The 21,815-nt window shown below is 47.7% G+C and overlaps 2 protein-coding genes across 2 annotated transcripts; both read right to left on the bottom strand.

Moving 5' to 3' along the window:
* Positions 1 to 14,194: 14,194 nt before the first annotated feature.
* LOC123177626 (zinc-finger homeodomain protein 6) lies at positions 14,195 to 15,471 on the bottom strand. The gene has a single exon (XM_044591264.1). It carries the CDS (start codon positions 15,277 to 15,279, stop codon positions 14,527 to 14,529), a length of 753 nt encoding a protein of 250 aa, XP_044447199.1. The 5' UTR covers positions 15,280 to 15,471; the 3' UTR covers positions 14,195 to 14,526.
* A 797-nt stretch (positions 15,472 to 16,268) lies between these two features.
* Positions 16,269 to 18,206, bottom strand: LOC123161220 (long-chain-fatty-acid--AMP ligase FadD26). The gene has a single exon (XM_044579070.1). The coding sequence runs from the start codon at positions 18,204 to 18,206 to the stop codon at positions 16,269 to 16,271; it is 1,938 nt and encodes a 645-aa protein (XP_044435005.1).
* Positions 18,207 to 21,815: the final 3,609 nt, after the last annotated feature.

Raw genomic sequence — 21,815 nt, 5'->3', positions numbered from 1 at the left:
TTCCACTCCCAGTGCATGCAGTCTATGCTGCCAAGCATCCCCGGGAAGCCCCTGCTGGCATTCATCGCCAACAAACGGGTTGTATCTTCAGTTGTCGGCTCTCTCAAGTACTCAGGGTCAAACACAGCAATAACAGCCTTGCAGAACTTATACAGGGACTCTAGGCATGTAGACTCGCTCATACGGACGTACTCGTCAATGAGATCACCGGGCACTCCGTATGCAAGCATTCAGATGGCGGCGGTGCATTTCTGATAAGAGGAGAAACCAATCTTGCCGGCGGCATCCTCTTTGCACTCGAAGTAGTCATCATAGCCGACCACTCCCTCTCTAATACGGTTGAAAACATGCCTACTCATACGGAACCGGCGGCGGAATTTGTGATGTTTGAACAACAGGTTTGTTGTATCAAAGTAGTCCTTCCAGAGAAGGAAATGCCCGCTCTCTCGGTTGCGATTCAACGCCGGAAGGTGGCCCGGAATGGAGCCACGGAACAACGGCCACTGGCTGTTGAGGTGGTGATGGACCAACACAGCAGCCAATATCTCCTCCTCGTCGTCGGACGACGAATCGTCGGAGTCGCAAAGGAAATTATGGAAAAAGAACTCGTCGGCGGAGTCCATTTCGTACCTTGGCAAACTGTCGAACAGCTTGCGGGCGTCGACGTTGGAGACGGCCGGCGAGGGGAGTCGCGGCGCCCACAGACAAGCTAGCTGAAGGAAATGTGCCCTAGAGGCAATAATAAAGTTATTATTTATTTCCTTATATCATGATAAATGTTTATTATTCATGCTAGAATTGTATTAACCGGAAACATAATACATGTGTGAATACATAGACAAACAGAGTGTCACTAGTATGCCTCTACTTGACTAGCTCGTTGATCAAAGATGGTTAAGTTTCCTAGCCATTGACATGGGTTGTCATTTGATTAACGGGATCACATCATTAGGACAATGATGTGATTGACTTGACCCATTCCGTTAGCTTAGCACTCGGTCGTTTAGTATGTTGCTATTGCTTTCTTCATGACTTATACATGTTCCTATGACTATGAGATTATGCAACTCCCGTTTACCGGAGGAACACTTTGTGTGCTACCAAACGTCACAACGTAACTGGGTGATTATAAAGGTGCTCTACAGGTGTCTCCAAAGGTACTTGTTGGGTTGGCGTATTTCGAGATTAGGATTTGTCACTCCGATTGTCGGAGAGGTATCTCTGGGCCCTCTCGGTAATGCACATCACTTAAGCCTTGCAAGCATTGCAACTAATGAGTTTGTTGTGGGATGATGTATTACAGAACGAATAAAGAGACTTGCCGGTAACGAGATTGAACTAGGTATTGAGATACCGACGATCGAATCTCGGGCAAGTAACATACCGATGACAAAGGGAACAACGTATGTTGTTATGCGGTCTGACCGATAAAGATCTTCGTAGAATATGTAGGAGCCAATATGGGCATCCAGGTCCCGCTATTGGTTATTGACCAGAGAGGTGTCTCGGTCATGTCTACATAGTTCTCGAACCCGTAGGGTCCGCACGCTTAACGTTCGTTGACGATATAGTACTATGAGTTATGTATGTTGGTGACCGAATGTTGTTCGGAGTTTTGGATGAGATCACGGATATGACGAGGAACTCCGGAATGGTCCGGAAGTAAAGATTGATATGTGGATAGTAGTGTTTGATCTCCGGAAAGGTTCCGGAATCCATCGGAAGGGGTTCCGGATGTTTCCCGAAATGTTTGGGCACGAGAAAACTTTATCTGGGCCAAAGGGAAAGCCCACGAGGTTTTTGGAAAGCGCAGAAGGAAGTTTTGCGGAGTCCAGGGGCCAGACGCCAGGGTCCCTGGCGTCTGGGTTGAGACGCCGGGAACCCTGGCGTCTGGCCCTGGAGTCCGAGAAGGACTCTTGCCTTTCGGGTGAAACCGACTTTGTGGAGGCTTTTACTCCAAGTTTCGACCCCAAGGCTCAACATATAAATAGAGGGGTAGGGCTAGCATCCAAGACACATCAAGAAACACCAAGCCGTGTGCCGGCAACCCCGTCCCCTCTAGTTTATCCTCCGTCATAGTTTTCGTAGTGCTTAGGCGAAGCCCTGCGGATATTGTTCTTCACCAACACCGTCACCACGCCGTCGTGCTGCCGGAACTCGTCTACTACTTCGCCCTCTTGCTGGATCGAGAAGGCGAGGACATCATCGAGCTGAACGTGTGCAGAACTCGGAGGTGCCGTGCGTTCGGTACTTGGATCGGTCGGATCGTGAAGACGTACGACTACATCAACCGCGTTGATAAAACGCTTCCGCTTACGGTCTACGAAGGTACGTAGACAACACTCTCCCCTCTCGTTGCTATGCATCACCATGATCTTGCATGTGCGTAGGAAATTTTTTGAAATTACTACGTTCCCCAACAGTGGCATCAGAGCCAGGTTTTATGCGTTGATGTTATATGCACGAGTAGAACACAAGTGAGTTGTGGGCGATATAAGTCATACTGCTTACCAGCATGTCACACTTTGGTTCGGCGGTATTGTTGGATGAAGCGGCCCGGACCGACATTACGCGTACGCTTACGCGAGACTGGTTTTACCGACGTGCTTTGCACACAGGTGGCTGGCGGGTGTCAGTTTCTCCAACTTTAGTTGAACCGAGTGTGGCTACGCCCGGTCCTTGCGAAGGTTAAAACAGCACCAACTTGACAAACTATCGTTGTGGTTTTGATGCGTAGGTAAGAACGGTTCTTGCTAAGCCCGTAGCAGCCACGTAAAACTTGCAACAACAAAGTAGAGGACGTCTAACTTGTTTTTGCAGGGCATGTTGTGATGTGATATGGTCAAGACATGATGCTAAATTTTATTGTATGAGATGATCATGTTTTGTAACCGAGTTATCGGCAACTGGCAGGAGCCATATGGTTGTGGCTTTATTGTATGCAATGCAATTGCCCTGTAATGCTTTACTTTATCACTAAGCGGTAGCGATAGTCGTAGAAGCATAAGATTGGCGAGACGACAACGATGCTACGATGGAGATCAAGGTGTCGCGCCGGTGACGATGGTGATCATGACGGTGCTTCGGAGATGGAGATCACAAGCACAAGATGATGATGGCCATATCATATCACTTATATTGATTGCATGTGATGTTTATCTTTTATGCATCTTATCTTGCTTTGATTGACGGTAGCATTATAAGATGATCCCTCACTAAATTATCAAAGTATAAGTGTTCTCCCTGAGTATGCACCGTTGCGAAAGTTCTTCGTGCTGAGACACCACGTGATGATCGGGTGTGATAGGCTCTACGTTCAAATACAACGGGTGCAAAACAGTTGCACACGCGGAATACTCAGGTTAAGCTTGACGAGCCTAGCATATAACAGATATGGCCTCGGAACACGGAGACCGAAAGGTCGAGCGTGAATCATATAGTAGATATGATCAACATAGTGATGTTCACCGTTGAAACTACTCCATCTCACGTGATGATTGGACATGGTTTAGTTGATATGGATCACGTGATCACTTAGAGGATTAGAGGGATGTCTATCTAAGTGGGAGTTCTTAAGTAATATGATTAATTGAACTTAAATTTATCATGAACTTAGTCCTGATAGTATTTTGCAAATTATGTTGTAGATCAATAGCTCGCGATGTTGCTTCCCTATGTTTATTTTGATATGTTCCTAGAGAAAAATTATGTTGAAAGATGTTAGTAGCAATGATGCGGATTGGATCCGTGATCTGAGGATTATCCTCATTGCTGCACGAAAGAATTATGTCCTTGATGCACCGCTAGGTGACAGACCTATTGCAGGAGCAGATGCAGACGTTATGAACGTTTTGCTAGCTCAATATGATGACTACTTGATAGTTTAGTGCACCATGCTTAATGGCTTAGAATCGGGACTTCAAAAATGTTTTGAACGTCATGGACCATATGAGATGTTCCAGGAGTTGAAGTTAATATTTCAAGCAAATACCCGAGTTGAGAGATATGAAGTCTCCAACAAGTTCTATAGCTAAAAGATGGAGGAGAATAGCTCAAGCAGTGAGCATGTCCTCAGATTGTCTGGGTACTACAATCACTTGAATCAAGTGGGAGTTAATCTTCCAGATAAAATAGTGATTGACAGAATTCTCTAGTCACCATCACCAAGTTAGTAGAACTTCGTGATGAACTATAGTATGCAAGGGATGACGAAAGTAATTCCCGAGCTCTTCGTGATGCTGAAATCGACGAAGGTAGAAATCAAGAAAAACATCAAGTGTTGATGGTTGACGAGACCACTAGTTTCAAGAAAGGGGCAAAGGGAAGAAGGGGAACTTCAAGAAGAACGGCAAGCAAGTTGCTGCTCAAGTGAAGAAGCCCAAGTCTGGTCCTAAGCCTGAGACTAAGTGCTTCTACTACAAAGGGACTGGTCACTGGAAGCGGAACTACCCCAAGTATTTGGTGGATAAGAAGGATGGCAAAGTGAACAAAGGTATATTGGATATACATGTTATTGATGTGTACTTTACTAGTGTTTATAGCAACCCCTCGGCATTTGATACTGGTTCAGTTGCTAAGAGTAGTAACTCGAAACGGGAGTTGCAGAATAAACAAAGACTAGTTAAGGGTGAAGTGACGATGTGTGTTGGAAGTGGTTCCAAGATTGACATGATCATCATCGCAGACTCCCTATACTTTCGGGATTAGTGTTGAACCTAAATAAGTGTTATTTGGTGTTTGCGTTGAGCATGAATATGATTTGATCATGTTTATTGCAATACGGTTATTCATTTAAGTTAGAGAACAATTGTTGTTCTGTTTACATGAATAAAACCTTCTATGGTCATACACACCAACGAAAATGATTTGTTGGATCTCGATCGTAGTGATACACATATTCATAATATTGAAACCAAAAAGATGCAGAGTTAATAATGATAGTGCAACTTATTTGTGGCACTGCCGTTTAGGTCATATTGGTGTAAAACGCATGAAGAAACTCCATGCTGATGGGATTTTGGAATCACTTGATTATGAATCACTTGATGCTTGCGAACCATGCCTCTTGGGCAAGATGACTAAAACGCCGTTCTCCGGAACAATGAAGCAAGCAACAGATTTGTTGGAAATCATACATACTGATGTATGTGGTCCGATGAGTGTTGAGGCTCGCGGCGGGTATCGTTATTTTCTGACCTTCACAGATGATTTGAGAAGATATGGGTATATCTACTTTATGAAACATAAGTCTGAAACATTTGAAAAGTTCAAAGAATTTCAGAGTGAAGTGGAAAATCATCGTGACAAGAAAATAAGGTTTCTACGATCTGATCGCGGAGACGAATATTTTAGTTACGAGTTTGGTCTTCAATTAAAAAATGTGGAATAGTTTCACAAATTCATGTCACCTGAAACACCACAGCATAATGGTGTGTCCGAACATCATAACCGTACTTTATTGGATACAGTGCAATCTATGATGTCTCTTACCGATTTACCACTATCGTTTTGGGGTGATGCATTAGAGACAGCTGCATTCACGTTAAATAGGGAATCATCTAAATACGGTTAGACGACACCATATGAACTGTGGTTTGGCAAGAAACCAAAGTTGTCGTTTCTTAAAGTTTGGGATTGCAATACTTATAAGAAAAAGTTTCATCCTGATAAGCTCAAACCCAAATCGGAGAAATGTGTCTTCATAGGATACCCAAAGGAGACTGTTGGGTACACCTTCTATCACGGATCCGAAGGCAAAACATTCGTTGCCAAGAATGGATCCTTTCTAGAGAAGGAGTTTCTCGTGAAAGAAGTGGGTGGGAGGAAAGTAGAACTTGATGAGGTAACTGTACCTGCTCCCTTATTGGAAAGTAGTTCATCACAGAAATCTGTTCCTGTGACTCCTACACCAATTAGTGAGGAAGCTAATGATGATGATCATGTAACTTCAGATCAAGTTACTACCGAACCTCGTAGGTCAACCAGAGTGAGATCCGCACCAGAGTGGTACGTAATCCTGTTCTGGAGGTTATGTTACTAGACCATGACGAACCTACGAACTATGAAGAAGCGATGGTGAGCCCAGATTCCGCAAAATGGCTTGAGGCCATGAAATCTGAGATGGGATCCATGTATGAGAACAAAGTGTGGACTTTGGTTGACTTGCCCGATGATCGGCAAGCCATTGAGAATAAATGGATCTTCAAGAGGAAGACGGACGCTGATAGTAGTGTTACTATCTACAAAGCTAGAATTGTTGCAAAAGGTTTTCGACAAGTTCAAGGTGTTGACTACGATGAGAGTTTCTCACTCGTATCTATGCTTAAGTCTGTCCGAATCATGTTAGCAATTGCCGCATTTTATGAAATCTGGCAAATGGATAAACAAAACTGCATTCCTTAATGGATTTATTAAAGAAGAGTTGTATATGATGCAACCAGAAGGTTTTGTCGATCCTAAAGGTGCTAACAAAATGTGCAAGCTCCAGCGATCCATCTATGGACTGGTGCAAGCATCTCGGAGTTGGAATATACGCTTTGATGAGTTGATCAAAGCATATAGTTTTATACAGACTTGCGGTGAAGCCTGTATTTACAAGAAAGTGAGTGGGAGCACTACAACATTTCTGATAAGTATATGTGAATGACATATTGTTGATCGGAAATAATGTAGAATTATTCTGCAAAGCATAAAGGAGTGTTTGAAAGGAGTTTTTCAAAGAAAGACCTCGGTGAAGCTGCTTACATATTGAGCATCAAGATCTATAGAGATAGATCAAGACGCTTGATAAGTTTTTTCAATGAGTACATACCTTGACAAAATTTTGAAGTAGTTCAAAATGGAACAGACAAAGAAAGAGTTCTTGCCTGTGTTACAAGGTGTGAAATTGAGTAAGACTCAAAGCACGACCACGGCAGAAGATAGAAAGAGAATGAAAGTCATTCCCTATGCCTCGGCCATAGGTTCTATAAAGTATGCCATGCTGTGTACCAGATCTATTGTATACCCTACACTGATTTTGGCAAGGGAGTACAATAGTGATCTAGGAGTAGATCACTGGACAGCGGTCAAAATTATCCTTAGTGGAATAAGGATATGTTTCTCGATTATGGAGGTGACAAAAAGGTTCGTCGTAAAGGGTTACGTCGATGCAAGTTTTTGACACTGATCCAGATAACTCTAAGTCTCAATCTGGATACATATTAAAAGTGGGAGCTATTAGCTAGAGTAGCTCCGTGCAGAGCATTGTAGACATGGAATTTGCAAGATACTTACGGATCTGAATGTGACAGACCCGTTGACTAAAATTATCTCACAAGCAAAACATGATCACACCTTAGTACTCTTTGGGTGTTAATCACATAGCGATGTGAACTAGATTACTGACTCTAGTCAACCCTTTGGATGTTGGTCACATATCGATGTGAACTATGGGTGTTAACCACATAAAGATGTGAACTATTGATGTTAAATCACATGGCGATGTGAACTAGATTATTGACTCTAGTGCAAGTGGGAGACTGAAGGAAATATGCCCTAGAGGCAATAATAAAGTTATTATTTATTTCCTTATATCATGATAAATGTTTATTATTCATGCTAGAATTGTATTAACCGGAAACATAATACATGTGTGAATACATAGACAAACAGAGTGTCACTAGTATGCCTCTACTTGACTAGCTCGTTGATCAAAGATGGTTAAGTTTCCTAGCCATTGACATGGGTTGTCATTTGATTAACGGGATCACATCATTAGGAGAATGATGTGATTGACTTGACCCATTCCGTTAGCTTAGCACTCGATCGTTTAGTATGTTGCTATTGCTTTCTTCATGACTTATACATGTTCCTATGACTATGAGATTATGCAACTCCCGTTTACCGGAGGAACACTTTGTGTGCTACCAAACGTCACAACATAACTGGGTGATTATAAAGGTGCTCTACAGGTGTCTCCAAAGGTACTTGTTGGGTTGGCGTATTTCGAGATTAGGATTTGTCACTCCGATTGTCGAGAGGTATCTCTGGGCCCTCTCGGTAATGCACATCACTTAAGCCTTGCAAGCATTGCAACTAATGAGTTTGTTGCGGGATGATGTATTACGGAACGAGTAAAGAGACTTGCTGGTAACGAGATTGAACTAGGTATTGAGATACCGACGATCGAATCTCGGGCATGTAACATACCAATGACAAAGGGAACAACGTATGTTGTTATGCGGTCTGACCGATAAAGATCTTCGTAGAATATGTAGGAGCCAATATGGGCATCCAGGTCCCGCTATTGGTTATTGACAAGAGAGGTGTCTCGGTCATGTCTACATAGTTCTCGAACCCGTAGGGTCCGCACGCTTAACGTTCGTTGACGATATACTACTATGAGTTATGTATGTTGGTGACCGAATGTTGTTCGGAGTTTTGGATGAGATCACGGATATGACGAGGAACTCCGGAATGGTCCGGAAGTAAAGATTGATATGTGGATAGTAGTGTTTGATCTCCGGAAAGGTTCCGAAATCCATCGGAAGGGGTTCCGGATGTTTCCCGAAATGTTTGGGCACGAGAACACTTTATCTGGGCCAAAGGGGAAAGCCCACGAGGTTTTTGGAAAGCGCAAAAGGAAGTTTTGCGGAGTCCAGGGGCCAGACGCCAGGGTCCAGACGCCGGGAACCCTGGCGTCTGGCCCTGGAGTCCGAGGACTCTTGCCTTTCGGATGAAACCGACTTTGTGGAGACTTTTACTCCAAGTTTCGACCCCAAGGCTCAACATATAAATAGAGGGGTAGGGCTAGCACCCAAGACACATCAAGAAACACCAAGCCGTGTGCCGGCAACCCCGTCCCCTCTAGTTTATCCTCCGTCATAGTTTTCGTAGTGCTTAGGCGAAGCCCTGCGGAGATTGCTCTTCACCAACACCGTCACCACGCCGTCGTGCTGCCGGAACTCATCTACTACTTCGCCCCTCTTGCTGGATCGAGAAGGCGAGGACGTCATCGAGCTGAACGTGTGCAAAACTCGGAGGTGCCGTGCGTTCGGTACTTGGATCGGTCGGATCGTGAAGACGTACGACTACATCAACCGCGTTGATAAAACGCTTCCGCTTACGGTTTACGAGGGTACGTAGACAACACTCTCCCCTCTCGTTGCTATGCATCACCATGATCTTGCGTGTGCGTAGGAAATTTTTTGAAATTACTACGTTCCCCAACACTAGCTGCCCTGCCGGCATCCGACGTGTGTGACGGCGTCCGACGAGCGTGCCGGTCGGATGTGGCAGGGGCGGCGATGCGGCTTCTTGGTCGCGGGCGGCTGTGCGGTGGGGGAAGCGGCGGTGGGAAGCAGTTTGCTCCCCGACGGCAAAACGGCGGCGGAAGGCGACGGGGGGGAGGGGCGGCGTTGCTGGGCGGATGTGGAGGCGGCGGCAGCCGGAAGAGTCGCCGGAAAAAAATGGGCGGCGACGGAGGAGGCGGGAGGGTTGCTTGTTGGCCGCAGGGTGAGACGGGAGGCCAATGTGCCACAGACCAGCGGGCCCGGGGAGAGGAGTAGGCGAGCGCGCGCGTCCGTTGCGTGTCCGCGTCGACGCAAATCCGGCTCAAAAATGGGCCGGGAATGGGTCGCCCGCAGACGAAAAACGGACGCGCATCCGTTTGGGTCGGCGCGTTGGGCCGCCTTTTGTGTCTGCGCCGACCCAAACGGACGGCCACGGACGAAATGGGTCGCCCCATTGAAGTCGCTTTTATGAGCACCTTCGAGAGACCGAGCCGGCATATCATCTTAAGATTGATGAAGTCAGGCGCCTCGTAGTCAACGAGAAGGTCTACTTTCACTTAACATGCATCGCCGAAAATCCTGACATAAAACCTGGAATAATACAAGCACCTGGACTTGAACCTTGGTGGGCTGAGGATACCGCTGTCCTCCTAAAAATCCTATCACAGGTTGGTTCGCTACGACATCCTTTCTTAAAGGCATTGTTGTGAAAGAAGTTAATCTAATGGTTGGTGATGTTTTTCACATCTTATAATGTTTTGACCCTAGTTGTATTTGTTCTTCACTCTGTTAAATACTTCCTCCGTAATAAAATATAAAATCATGTGGATCACTAAAGTAGTGATCTAAACGCTCTTATATCTTTTAACGGAGGGAGTAATTATAAAAATATCTGTGTGCATCACAATGATGCAGAGCCCAGAGTTTTAACCTCCTTCCAAGAAAAGGAAAAATCATCTCAGCTGAAATGACCTTTCGTAACGAAGAGAAAAAAAACCTGACTAGCCTCTAAACTTAAGGAGCATTACATAAACTCTGTCTTTATACATTTTTTGGCAGAGAAATATTCCAGCCTATAAAACGTGGCCAAACCTGTTGAAATCAAAGTACGCGTACATATAAACAGCACGTATGGATAAAAGAGTTGTACTTTGTTTTTTTAAGCTAAAAGAGGTTTAGTTCTACCACGTGCCATAGAATCGTATTCCTGAAGAGGATTTGAGAGTACGTTAAATTCCTTTTTCTTTGCTGCCACTACCTATTTTAATCTTTTTAGCTTTTCATCAGAAATCTTTTTCTCTTTTTACGTTACTATGTTTAATTATTATGTAGAATAAATAATATGATGAGGTAGGTATTTTGGTGTACAAGTAAGGGCAAATCCAAAGCGGACCCTCAAATCGACAGACCGACCTGTCCAGACACAATTTGATATCCAATGTAGTACCCGTCGGTCCGCTGATGCGTCCGGACATCCTTTTTTCACAAACCGGAACCAAAACAGGGGGACTTTGCGAGAGTCCGAACACCCACATACGAATCAAAAGCCATCACGTGCCCCTCTCCTCTCTGTCAGTGCAGGATTTGGCGGAAGACTAGAATGATAGCACATGCATTTGGCGGATAGCTTTGAGTGGCTAGCTCTCGTATCAATGTATGGACACCGATCCAGACCGGTATGCGGACATATGCAGTATCCGTTTTAGGGGTATGTGTTGAAGATGCCCTAACCTATCTGTTGTTGTACATCTAGGTAGTTAATGGTAACTCGTTAATGCAGTGTTGTATTGGTGATGTTCTCCTTATAATCTCCTTCGACGAGAGAATAGTACTTGTCGCCAGGTACCACGGTGCAAACTACAAAGCAGGCGCAAGGTGTAGGACGACGCTACAGTATTATAGGTTGTCAATTAATCGCAACATGGATGATGTTGCCAACATCCATCGCAACATGGATCATATTGCGGTCACCTTCGACTTGCGTAACAATTGTAAGTGCGGGCATTTGGTCACCCATTGCAACATGGACCATGTTGCGATCACCCATAACAACATGGATCAAGTTGCAGTCACGTCGTGTTGCAATACAAGGACGATCTCGGCAAGGATATTGCAACATGGTGGTTTTCTTTTTCTTTTCTTTTTGCAGAAAAACTTCCAATCTACTCCTTCCGTCTAGGTGTGTAAGCCATCTTACGAAAACCAAATAATCCCAAAACACTTAAGCGCGGTACATTAACTCTCATCTCGTTTCTTGTTTCGTGGCATATCAACCAATAAGAGATGTGAGCCATGCATGCTTTAAATGACTTGAGACTACCAAACAAGACATGCAGTGGTTAGTCCATTGCATGCAATGTTATTAATTAGCAAAAATACATTAAGTTCTCTCGTTTTCCCATTCACCTTGGTCGCGGTGCGCAACCTAAGATGACTTACACACCTAGACGGAGGGAGTATTCATCTTCAATCATGGCAGTACAACGAACACCAGAAATAAAAATTACATCCAGATCCGTAGACCACCTAGCGATGACTACAAGCACTGAAGCGAGCCGAAGGCACGCCACAGTCATCGACAATGCAGTTCTTGAAACACGGCGGCTGTGCATGGCAGCGGCGACAAAGGGTATTGCAATGTGGTGGTCTCCACGGTTGCCTTGCAACACGGTGGTTGTTCCAGCAACAATGTGCGGCGACAAGGTAACCTTGCAATTGGATGGTTTCTGCGGTTGCTTTGTAACACGGCGACTATTGCAACAATGGGCGGCGGCGTGCACAGTTCTTCTCATCTGCATCAGTGCATGAGCGTGCGGCTCAATGGCGACGGAGGCATCAGCCATGGCGGTTGCTCGGTGGTGAAGAAAATAAGAACGAGAGGTTGAGGAAAAGTCGTGTGGAGGAGGAAGGGGATAATTAAGGTAGAGGAGGAGAAAGGTCATGTGGGCCTAGGGCAACGTGACGTGTGATGGAGGTGGTTGATTTCTTTCCATAAATCGGCCAATTGAGGCTGAGTATTTCCCTGTGTTCCCCGTTCCTTTATCTACAAACCGGCCAAGTTCGGTGTCATACGAAAATAGCCTCTCATTTTTGCGAACATGACCCACGTCTATTGAGAAAATTTACTAGAAGTACAAAGCAAAAATTACATCAAAATCACTGGACCACTAGAGTTGTCAGAATGAGACATCGGCGTGCCACTGTCTCTGCTCCCTTACCGGAGTCAGGCCAACCTTGTCGATGACATCCGAAAAGTCTTCGTGCATGTACCCTAAGAACCAACGCCACAGAGTTGTAGTCGTGGTGAGAGACTCTAACCTCATCGACTCAAGGCGACGACGGGAATCTAAGTCAAAGTTGTGTCGACTCCGCCCCGACGGGCAAACTCGAGGAGGATCGGAGCCAATAAGACCAGTAGAAAGATGAAGCGTCCCCCCTACGAAGACTGAATAAAATCTAACCTAAACTACTAACCGAGGCATCGGAACTCTCCTCCCCATTGTTGGCGCCGGAGCGGTAGATAGAGGGAAGTCCATAGGCTCGAAAGCAGGGCCTCGAGGGCCCATGGTAGGGGGAGGAATAGGTCCATGACGATAGAAGAACTCCAACGCGCCGACCCATTTCGTCTGCGCGTGTCCGTTTGGGTCAAAATGGACACAAAAGTCCGTCCATAGCGCGGGCCCAAAAGGACGTGCGTCCGATTTTCGTCCGCATGGCGACCCATTCGAGGCCCAAATTTGGGCCCCATTTGCGTCGGCGCGGACACAAGGCGGATGCGCGCACCGCCCGCCTACTCCTCCCCTGGCCCGACAGTCGGTGGCACAGAGAGATAGTGGCTTGCACCTTTCCAATGCATTTTTTACTCCACTCCATAATTTCTCCTAAAATTTATATATGTACATTTTTCACTAGACGGAGGGAGTATATTTGTTTGATTGTGAAACTACGTAAGATGTTTGTATTTTGTTTGAGAAAAACACGGTTGGCCGGCCGCGAGGGTGAAAATGGGTCCGTGTTGGTGGCACAGCCGACCCAAACGCTAAAGGGAGCGGACGACGAGCGAGCGGGCGATCAAACGGACAAAAAAACAAACAAAGCGCGCGTCCATTTGGGTCGGCGCGTTCGAGTTGCTCTTATTGCTCTGCCCAACCATCCAAATGACTACCTAGAACACTCAAAATCTAGTTGGAGGTTCATGTAGTCCAGCCAGAAGCCCAGAAGTGTGACGGCTAACAAGAACACAAAATCTGAGTGACGCTGACAGGTTCATCATCCTTCCTTGGATGGGTACTCATTACTGCGTCCTTATCCGCTGTATCCCCCCATCCCTTGCAGTTAGTTGCAGGCAGCATGGGCCGGCCTCGCAGTTGTGTTCCATGAAGCGAAATCCTTGTATCCTCTTCTTCGGCAAATATAGGCCATGTGAGTGACTGACCGGCATGCATGCCCAATTAAGGGATCTGGTTTGGATAAGGGCTCACTCTCAACTTTCCTGGTAATAATCTGTATTTTTTTTTTCTCTTCTTCGGCAAAGTCTTGCAACAATGCACAGCAACCGAATGGAGGATAGATAGACGCACACGGATGAACAGTACTCCTGCATGTGTTCTTGATGCAGCTAAGTTTAATTGGTGCTGATAATTAAGTCACGTTCAAGCATATGTTCCCAGTAAGTACATTATGGCTGATGTTAAATCAATTCATGCTCGTACCAGTTGTTCACTTGTCAGCAAGAAAGGTCCATGATTTGTCTTATCACTGTCTCGTTGAATCTCTGATAAATAATTCGGTGCTGGTTTTTTAAGCTCCAACCACATGATCGATGATTCTGCATTTGAAAGAACAGCGAGAAATAACAGCACCACCGATCGATCAAGTGAAGATGAAAGATCTAGTCTTGAGCAAGATGGCATGAAGGAAATTGCCGTGGTCAATTGATCTTCTTGTTCAGAGGCCAAATCAAATACGTACAGTAGAAAATAAGGACAAATGTACGTATGCGCGTTGAGTGCCCTCATCATCCCAATTAACTGACGCATCAACTAGAAACAAAAGGATTAAACCAAGCAAGGATCATGAACCATGATCAAGAACAAGAAGTAAAACTAGGAGACAATGATGAAGATTAGAGAGAGCCCCTCGCTTCACTTCACTTCAGTCCCCCTGTTTAATTAATCCCTCTTCCCCTGTCGGAAGTACAAAAATAATGATGTGGGGATTCGTGAGCTTGTCCCCTCCCATGGCTACGGGCACCCTACCGTTGTTGTTGCTGCTGTTGGGACTGTGGCGGCTGCGGCTGCCTCCTGTGGTGCTTGTTGTTGTGCATCCAGACCTTGAAGACCTGCCGCCGGACGCCAGCCTGCGCGCAGAGCTGCTCCACCAGGGCCTCGTCTTGTTTCAGCATCCGCCACCCCACCCGCTCCGCCAGCGCCAGCATCTGCCCCCTCTGCTCTGCCGTGAACCTCGTCCGGAACCGCTTCGGCCGCCGCGCCTGCCCGTGCCCCTGCCCTGGAGCCGACGTCGAGGGCGGGCCCGGGCCGGGCTCCTCGCTGGACGACTCGGTCGTCGTGCCACCGCCGCTGGGTGTGCGTTGGTATTGGTGGTGGTGGGGGTTGTACGCGAACGGCGGCGCGAGCGGGTGGCCGGCCGCGTAGGGGTGGTGGTGCTGCGGAGGCGGCATGAGCAGCGGCACGCGCGGAGCCGTCGTCGGCGTGGCGGCGGGCGCGGGGAGGAAGAGGCGGGGGTGCTGCTGCCCGTCGTCCCTGCGGTGGAAGCTGCGGTGGCACCCGCAGGCGGCGCACCTGAGGAGGTCGTGGGCGCCGGAGGGCATGAACTCCCCGCACCCATCCACGGCGTGCCCGCCCTGCGCGGCCGCGTGGTTGCGCAGGCACTCGCGGTACCTCGCCTCCCAGCTCCCGGCCGCCCCGCTGTTCCCCGAGGAGGCGTCGGAGGGCGCGCGCGTGCCGGGCGGCGTCCCGGCGGCGTGCTCCGGCCCCGTGAACTCCATCACCGCATGCCTCTGGCTCTGGGCTCTGGATGGATGCAGCTAGCGCGCAGGCGCTTGGCCTCTTGTGGTTTTGTAGCCACCAAGGAGCGAGAGCGAGAGATGGGCTTCAGCAGGGGAGACACTGGTTCTGAAATGGCACTTTTGTCTCCTACAGGGCCGGCGATGCGTGGTGGTGGTGGAGCGACGAGCGACCGACAGCGGCACGGCAGGGGAAGGCGTCACCCCCTCCCTGCAGCCCTTTAATTGTCCCACGTGCAGAGATGGGGGTTACTACGAGCATGTGCAACATCTGGTAAAAAAAAAAGTCTAACAATTCCTCCGGTCTGTGTGTTTTTTCATTTATTAACCGGCTATATTGTCCCGCCTTTTATTGAACTAAAATTATACTTTTCTTTGGAAAAAAAGGCCAAAGGTGTTTATCAAATCAAATTAAGTTTTCGATAAATCATAAATTAACATAGTAGAATATTTATGTCCCGCTGCAACGCACAGATGATTATCTAGTGCTAATAAAAAATATTTTTATAATGACTTCTAGTTCAAGCACTAGATCTCTCTTTAGTTTGTTCCCGGATACCAGGATTAGTAATGACATTACCTATATTAAACACTTCGGGTTCATGAACACAAACTTGATATAATTAAAATTGGAATGAGAACCGTTCAAACCTGAATTAAAATTAGCCACATAGGAAGAGCGCTAACTTGATTCGCAAAAAAAAAATGCTAACTCATGTTAACATTTTATTTTATTTTTGCGAGGGAAACTCGTGTTAACATTGTGGCATGCGTAAAGGTTTTTAAGGCATATCACTAACACAACACTAAAAACACTAGATCTTCAACTTCCCTAAATGGACATCAAGAAATAATACTACATGGCAAAAAGGGAGAGAGGTGCTTCATCATCAAACGTGATCACCAAGACAAACCAAACCAAACAATTCCATCCATCCTACTACACACTTTAATCTTCGAAAACTTCTTTCTCAAAGAAACGATTGGACGCGAACACGGCGGCTTGCACCACCTAAGGCCGTGGCCATGGCGGGCACCCCACCCTCTCCTGCCATCCAGCTTGCCGCGCACCTCTCCTCCATTTCTCCATCTTCGTTACGCACCGCACGCGTCGAGCCCTCGCCGTCACAGTTGTCGTACAGGGCCTCAAAAACCACCGGATACCGCCTGGCGACCAACTTCTCCCTCGCCGCCCCACGGCGCACCTTCCCCGACGTCGTCTTCGGCACCGCACCGCTCTGGACAAGCATCACCCGACCAACCCTCACCCTTTCCGCCTCCCACACTGACCGCCTTATGCCGTCGCAGAGACTCGTGTGATCATCGCTGCGGCTTCCCTTCTGCAGCTCCGCGACGACGCACATTTGCTCCTTCGAAGACGTTGTCGCCGGCGCGGTGAAAGCGGCGATGCAGCCACCCCTCAGGCGGTCCGGCGCGCTGCCGAAAGCGGCCGTCTCGACGTAGTGTGCGTGCACGTGGCCGTCAAGCGCGGAGACGACCACGTCGACGCTACGGCCGACGACATACAGGTACCGCTCCGGTCCGGTGACCACGCCGCGGTCGCCCGTGCGCACGAAGCGCGACCCCGCCCTCCCCGGCATCCTCCCGCAGAATGCCTCGTGGCTCGCCGACGGGTGGCCTAGGTACCCCGACGCGTTGCTCGGCGAGGACACCCAGACCTCCCCCTCCGTGCCGTCCCTCACCGGCTCGCCGGTCTTCTCATCCACCACGACGATCTCGATCTCCGACGCCTCGTGCGCCCTGGACGATGGCAGCCTCGCCGACGGCAGAAGCTTCTTGTACGACGGGAGGCCGTCCACGCGGCCGCTGGTGCTCCGCCACGCCGTGGACACGAACGTGCAGTTCTCGGCGAGGCCGTACGACGGAGAGACCGACTCGGAGCGCAGCCCGTGGCGGCCGAACTCTGCGACGAACTCGTCGACGCACGCCTTGTAGATCGGCTCGTTTATCAGGATCAGGTTGCGGAGGCTGCCGAGCTGCAGTCCGTGCGCCGACGCCGAGCGCCCGCCGCCGCGGCGGAGGACGAGCGGCAACGTGAATGACGGTACGGGCGTGCACGTCGCCTTGAACTCGGAGATGAGCTCTAGCCAAAGGCGCGGGCGCCGGAGGAAGGCGTCGGGCGAGGCCAGCACGCAGGTGGCGCCGGAGACTACCGTGAGGAGCAGGAACATGAGGCCGCAGTCGTGGTACTGCGGCAGCCACGAGACGATCGTGCTGCCGGGGCCCAGGTCGTAGGCCCGCCTCGCCGCCCGCACGTTGTGCGCCGCCGAGCCGGCGGTAACAACCACGGGCTTCGGGACGCCCGTCGCGCCGGACGTGTACTGGACCAGGTACGCGTCTCCCGCGCCGCAGCCCGCGTGGCCCGCCATGGCGCCCGGCAAACCAGCTTCACCTTCGTCCAGCCCGTCCACGGACAGCCAGCGCAGGCCGCTCAGCGCGGCGGCTAGCCGGCTCGACGAAGCGACGGCGGTGACGTAGCGCGCGTCGGCGACGGCAGCGCTGGGCCTCGTCTGAGACACGGCGCGCAGGAGTTGCGCGTGCGCGGGGCCGGGCCTGGACGGGTCGGGCGGGATGACGGGCACCGCGGTGAGACCGGCGCGCTGGCACGCGAAGAGGAGCTTGACGAGGCGGAGGCCCGGGGAGGCGAGCACGAGCACGGTGTCGCCGCGCCGTAGCGTGCCGAGGAGCCCGGACGCCAGGCGCTCCACCGCAGCATTGAGCTCGGAGTAGGTGATCGCGGTGGATGACATGGCGCCGGTGGCCGCGTCGTCGTCGGCCCAGACGAAGGCCGGCTTGGCGGCGAACGCCGGCATCCTGGCCCACAGGGGCAGGTACCGGTGCACCACCGGCTGGTCCGGGTAGCAGGGGTCGTAGTTCTCGGTCGCCATGGCCGTGCGTACTACTGCCAGCTATGTCTCCAGTGTCAGTAACTTGTCTGTAACAACGCATGCAACGCAGCGGTATTTATAGTGGCACCCGATCCGCCATGGCGATGGCGACGGTCGCCAGCGAGCGAGATCGCGACGATCGATGTAGCGCAGGCGATGTGTCAGCCGACGGCGACGTGGACGAAAACAAAGAGGGCGGTGGGTTGGTGTCGCCTCCTTGGGTGCATCCCGGCGGCGGCGGATATGTGAGGGCATATGCCGTGCAAGCTGTTTATTTTTGCCGCGCTCAACAGTCTCGTGATCGGGACCTGCACCGCAGCATGCACCAGTATATCCTCCCACTCATCAGTGATCCCAATCTCTGTCGCCCGCAACAATGTCCGAATCCGTTGATGCCGAGGAGTGTGTGAGAACGACCCCCGGAATGTGGGATCTGCACGGGCATATTCACGCTATCGCACTCACGGAAATGTATTTTTGGGAGGATGTAGCGATTGGGCGATATCGCTCGTGTTGATGCGATGACGCCGACGAGTCTATCCACCTCTCTTTTTTTATGGTAATACGTGCCTCATTTATATCTAAAAAACATTGTACAAGTCACGTACATACCGACCTGACAAAACTGAACAAATAGCAGAATGCTAGCCTTTACACAAAGGCACGCCAGGCAAGAGTAAAACTACAAACAAGACTTAAGAAACCTCTGAGCTTGACACCAACGTCCGTCACCTGCCTCTGGCACCACAGCAGTCATCAAAGGAAAAAAATGACGGATCACCTCCACACCCGAGCTCGACGCGGCTCCATCGCTGATATGCAGCTTTACGGAACTCCAAGGTGGCTCGCCAAAGACGAAATCATTACCATTGAACGAATCAGACCGCGGCAACACCCCGGACACGCCATCGAACTCCAGATCTGGCACCCCCACACGACTAAGACGTCGGAGGAGGAAACCATACCTGCCATCCACGTACTACGAACCCAGCACACGACCCACCATCTTCCAGATGCCGCCGATGTAGACCACAATCTGCATCCGCTCCTGGACTACCTCCCAAGCTCCGTGCGGCGCTTGAGCAAATCCCGTCGCAACGACGAGGCCCAAGGACACAGGTCCACCACGAGGATAACGCCGTCACTGCACCATCCTTGCTTGAACAGGCTGGATTCCAAATCCATCCCTAACTATAGGACCGATCGCCTTGTCAGAGTAGGATCTAAAGAAACTTTATTGAGCGCCGCCATCGCCATCGCCGAAGCCAAGACGATGAACAGCCTAAAAACTAAACAAATTTGACGTAAAACTATCCACACGCGTGTATCCGATGACCCCCCCCCCCCCCCACCCACCACCGACAACCGAGGTCGTCGGCGGAGGAGAGCCGCCGGAGGACGGCGACGGAAGAAGCACTCCGCGAGGACAGGCGAGATCGCCTTTCTTTCCTCTCCTCGAAGAAAGAAAGGAAATGAGTCTATCCACCTCTACCCGGCGCAACCAGGCTGTTTCCTATTCAATTCTACGCTCGCTTGTCCGTATAATAACACGCACCTCAAGGTTCCCGACCCATTATTCTCAACAACAACAAAAGTTCCCGACCCATTTAGCTTCTTCTTTTTTGCGGGAGATTTAGCTTGTTATTTTTCTCTATATCTACTCCTTTTCTTGTCATTTTCCCTCCATTTTCTTCTCCAGTGTTTTTTCATTTTCTGTTTGACCAACTTTTCCCCTTTTGTGCTTGTTCTTCTTTTTATTATTTGTCCTTTTCACTTTGTTTTGTTGGGAGGGGGTGGGGTTAAATACGCGATTTAAGAAAAATGAACATAAATCCTAGTCGTGCATGAGTTTATTATAGTTACCCCTTTTAAACATTAATACTTTTTTTCTGAACACCAATTTTTTAACATAATATGAACATTTTCGTCTGTTCTAGAATCATTTATAATTTTCGCTATTCTTATTTTTACTGATTTGGAATAGAAAAATAAGAATAGCGAAAATAAATGATTACTAAGATATTGGCCTTTCCCGTGGCGGGACCATGTAGGAGCTTTGTAGGCATTAAAATGGTAATTTGACGCACAAAACGTTACAAGAACTCCACAACCACTAGGTTCCCACAAAATGAGTTATATCTCGCTTACTACGCTTGCCTTAGTGGGCCAGCACAATAAAGTGGTTTTGGGAAGCTTGTGTGGACCCGTACGAATCAGTTTTAGAACCTTCCACGTGGTTTTATATTTTTCTTAATTTTGCATCGATTTTTTTTTTATTTTCTACGCGTTTTCTGCATTGGTTTCATGGTTTCTTTTGGTTTCTATTTTCCCTTTTTATTTTTAGTTTTAAAATTGTCAAGAAAAATACAGATTGAACATTTTCATATACAGGTTAAAGATTTTGAGATTCGCGTTAAACTTTTTCCAAACACATATTGAACATTTTGTAAAATGGACATTGCACATTTTTTAATACACAATGAAAAATTTTAAACACACTTTTGAATAATTTTTAAAAAAATGCAAACATGTTATTATGTGTTGCAACATTTTTTAAAAATTCCATTAACAGTTTTTTGTATGTTATGACATTTTTTTATATAACTGTAACGAACTTTTACATTTGTGATCATTTTTAAAAATGCCATGAAACATATTTTAAAATGGGTGAATCTTTTTGAAACTTTCATGAGAATGGTATGGAATATTATTTACAAATTATGCGAACACATTCCTAAATTCTCATGAGGATTTAAAGAATGTAATTATCATAGTTTTTAAATGCGTGAACACTTTTTAAAATGTGTATATCTTCTCAATTAATTCAGTTTTGTTTCTGTCACTATTGGACCCAAGCACATGTATCAAAATGTGTGTATCTTCTACAATTTGAAAATAAACAATATCTCTAGTTTTCATCAAGAAAATCATTAGTAAAAAATCTTCTACAATTTGAAAATAAAAAGTATCTCCCTTAGACTCTTACACATGTATCAAACTAATTATGCATCCACCATCAGTATAACATACAAGGTCACATATTTGCCTTCTTGGTGGACCAAAGATACACTTGCACATACGCATGGTCTTAACATTGACAAAAACAATTCGTTCAAGTCTGCAGTTTCTTGAAAATGCAAAAGTTGGCCTCCATCCAAGCCAAATTGCCTATGTCATGTGAACTCAAAAGACCCAGGTCACTCACTCACAAAAAAATGACCCAGGTCACCAAGTCAGCAATACGCATGGTTGACCCCAAGCTAGGATAATAAGAATGATAACTTAGGGATTCTCTTTTGTGATGCCCAATTTGCACACACTGAAGGCATTCAAATTTATCATAGTATAGGCAATGCGAAGGTAATTTTGAAAACTAGTTGCCCAAGCATCCATATTCCTCTCTTCTTTTCCCATACATGTGTTTGCAAAAAAAATATGAATAATTCATGGATGCAAGTCAGTTGTATATTTTTCATCTATAAAAAATATTAAGAAAACAATGACTTGTTGTCATATGTATAAAAAGACAAATTTCGGTAAGGTGGTGCCTATTTGGCTCAAGCACTATTACTTTATATCTTTCCTTTTTGTCTAGGTGCCATATGGTCA

This window comes from Triticum aestivum, chromosome 1D (assembly GCF_018294505.1).
Source record: "Triticum aestivum cultivar Chinese Spring chromosome 1D, IWGSC CS RefSeq v2.1, whole genome shotgun sequence".
NCBI lineage: Eukaryota > Viridiplantae > Streptophyta > Magnoliopsida > Poales > Poaceae > Triticum > Triticum aestivum.
This window is presented reverse-complemented; position numbering and strand designations above follow the sequence as displayed.

Excerpts from the sequence above, each read along its gene's own strand:
- LOC123177626 (XM_044591264.1), bottom strand. The coding sequence starts at position 15,279 with ATGGAGTTCACGGGGCCGGAGCACGCCGCCGGGACGCCGCCCGGCACG.
- LOC123161220 (XM_044579070.1), bottom strand. The coding sequence starts at position 18,206 with ATGGCGACCGAGAACTACGACCCCTGCTACCCGGACCAGCCGGTGGTG.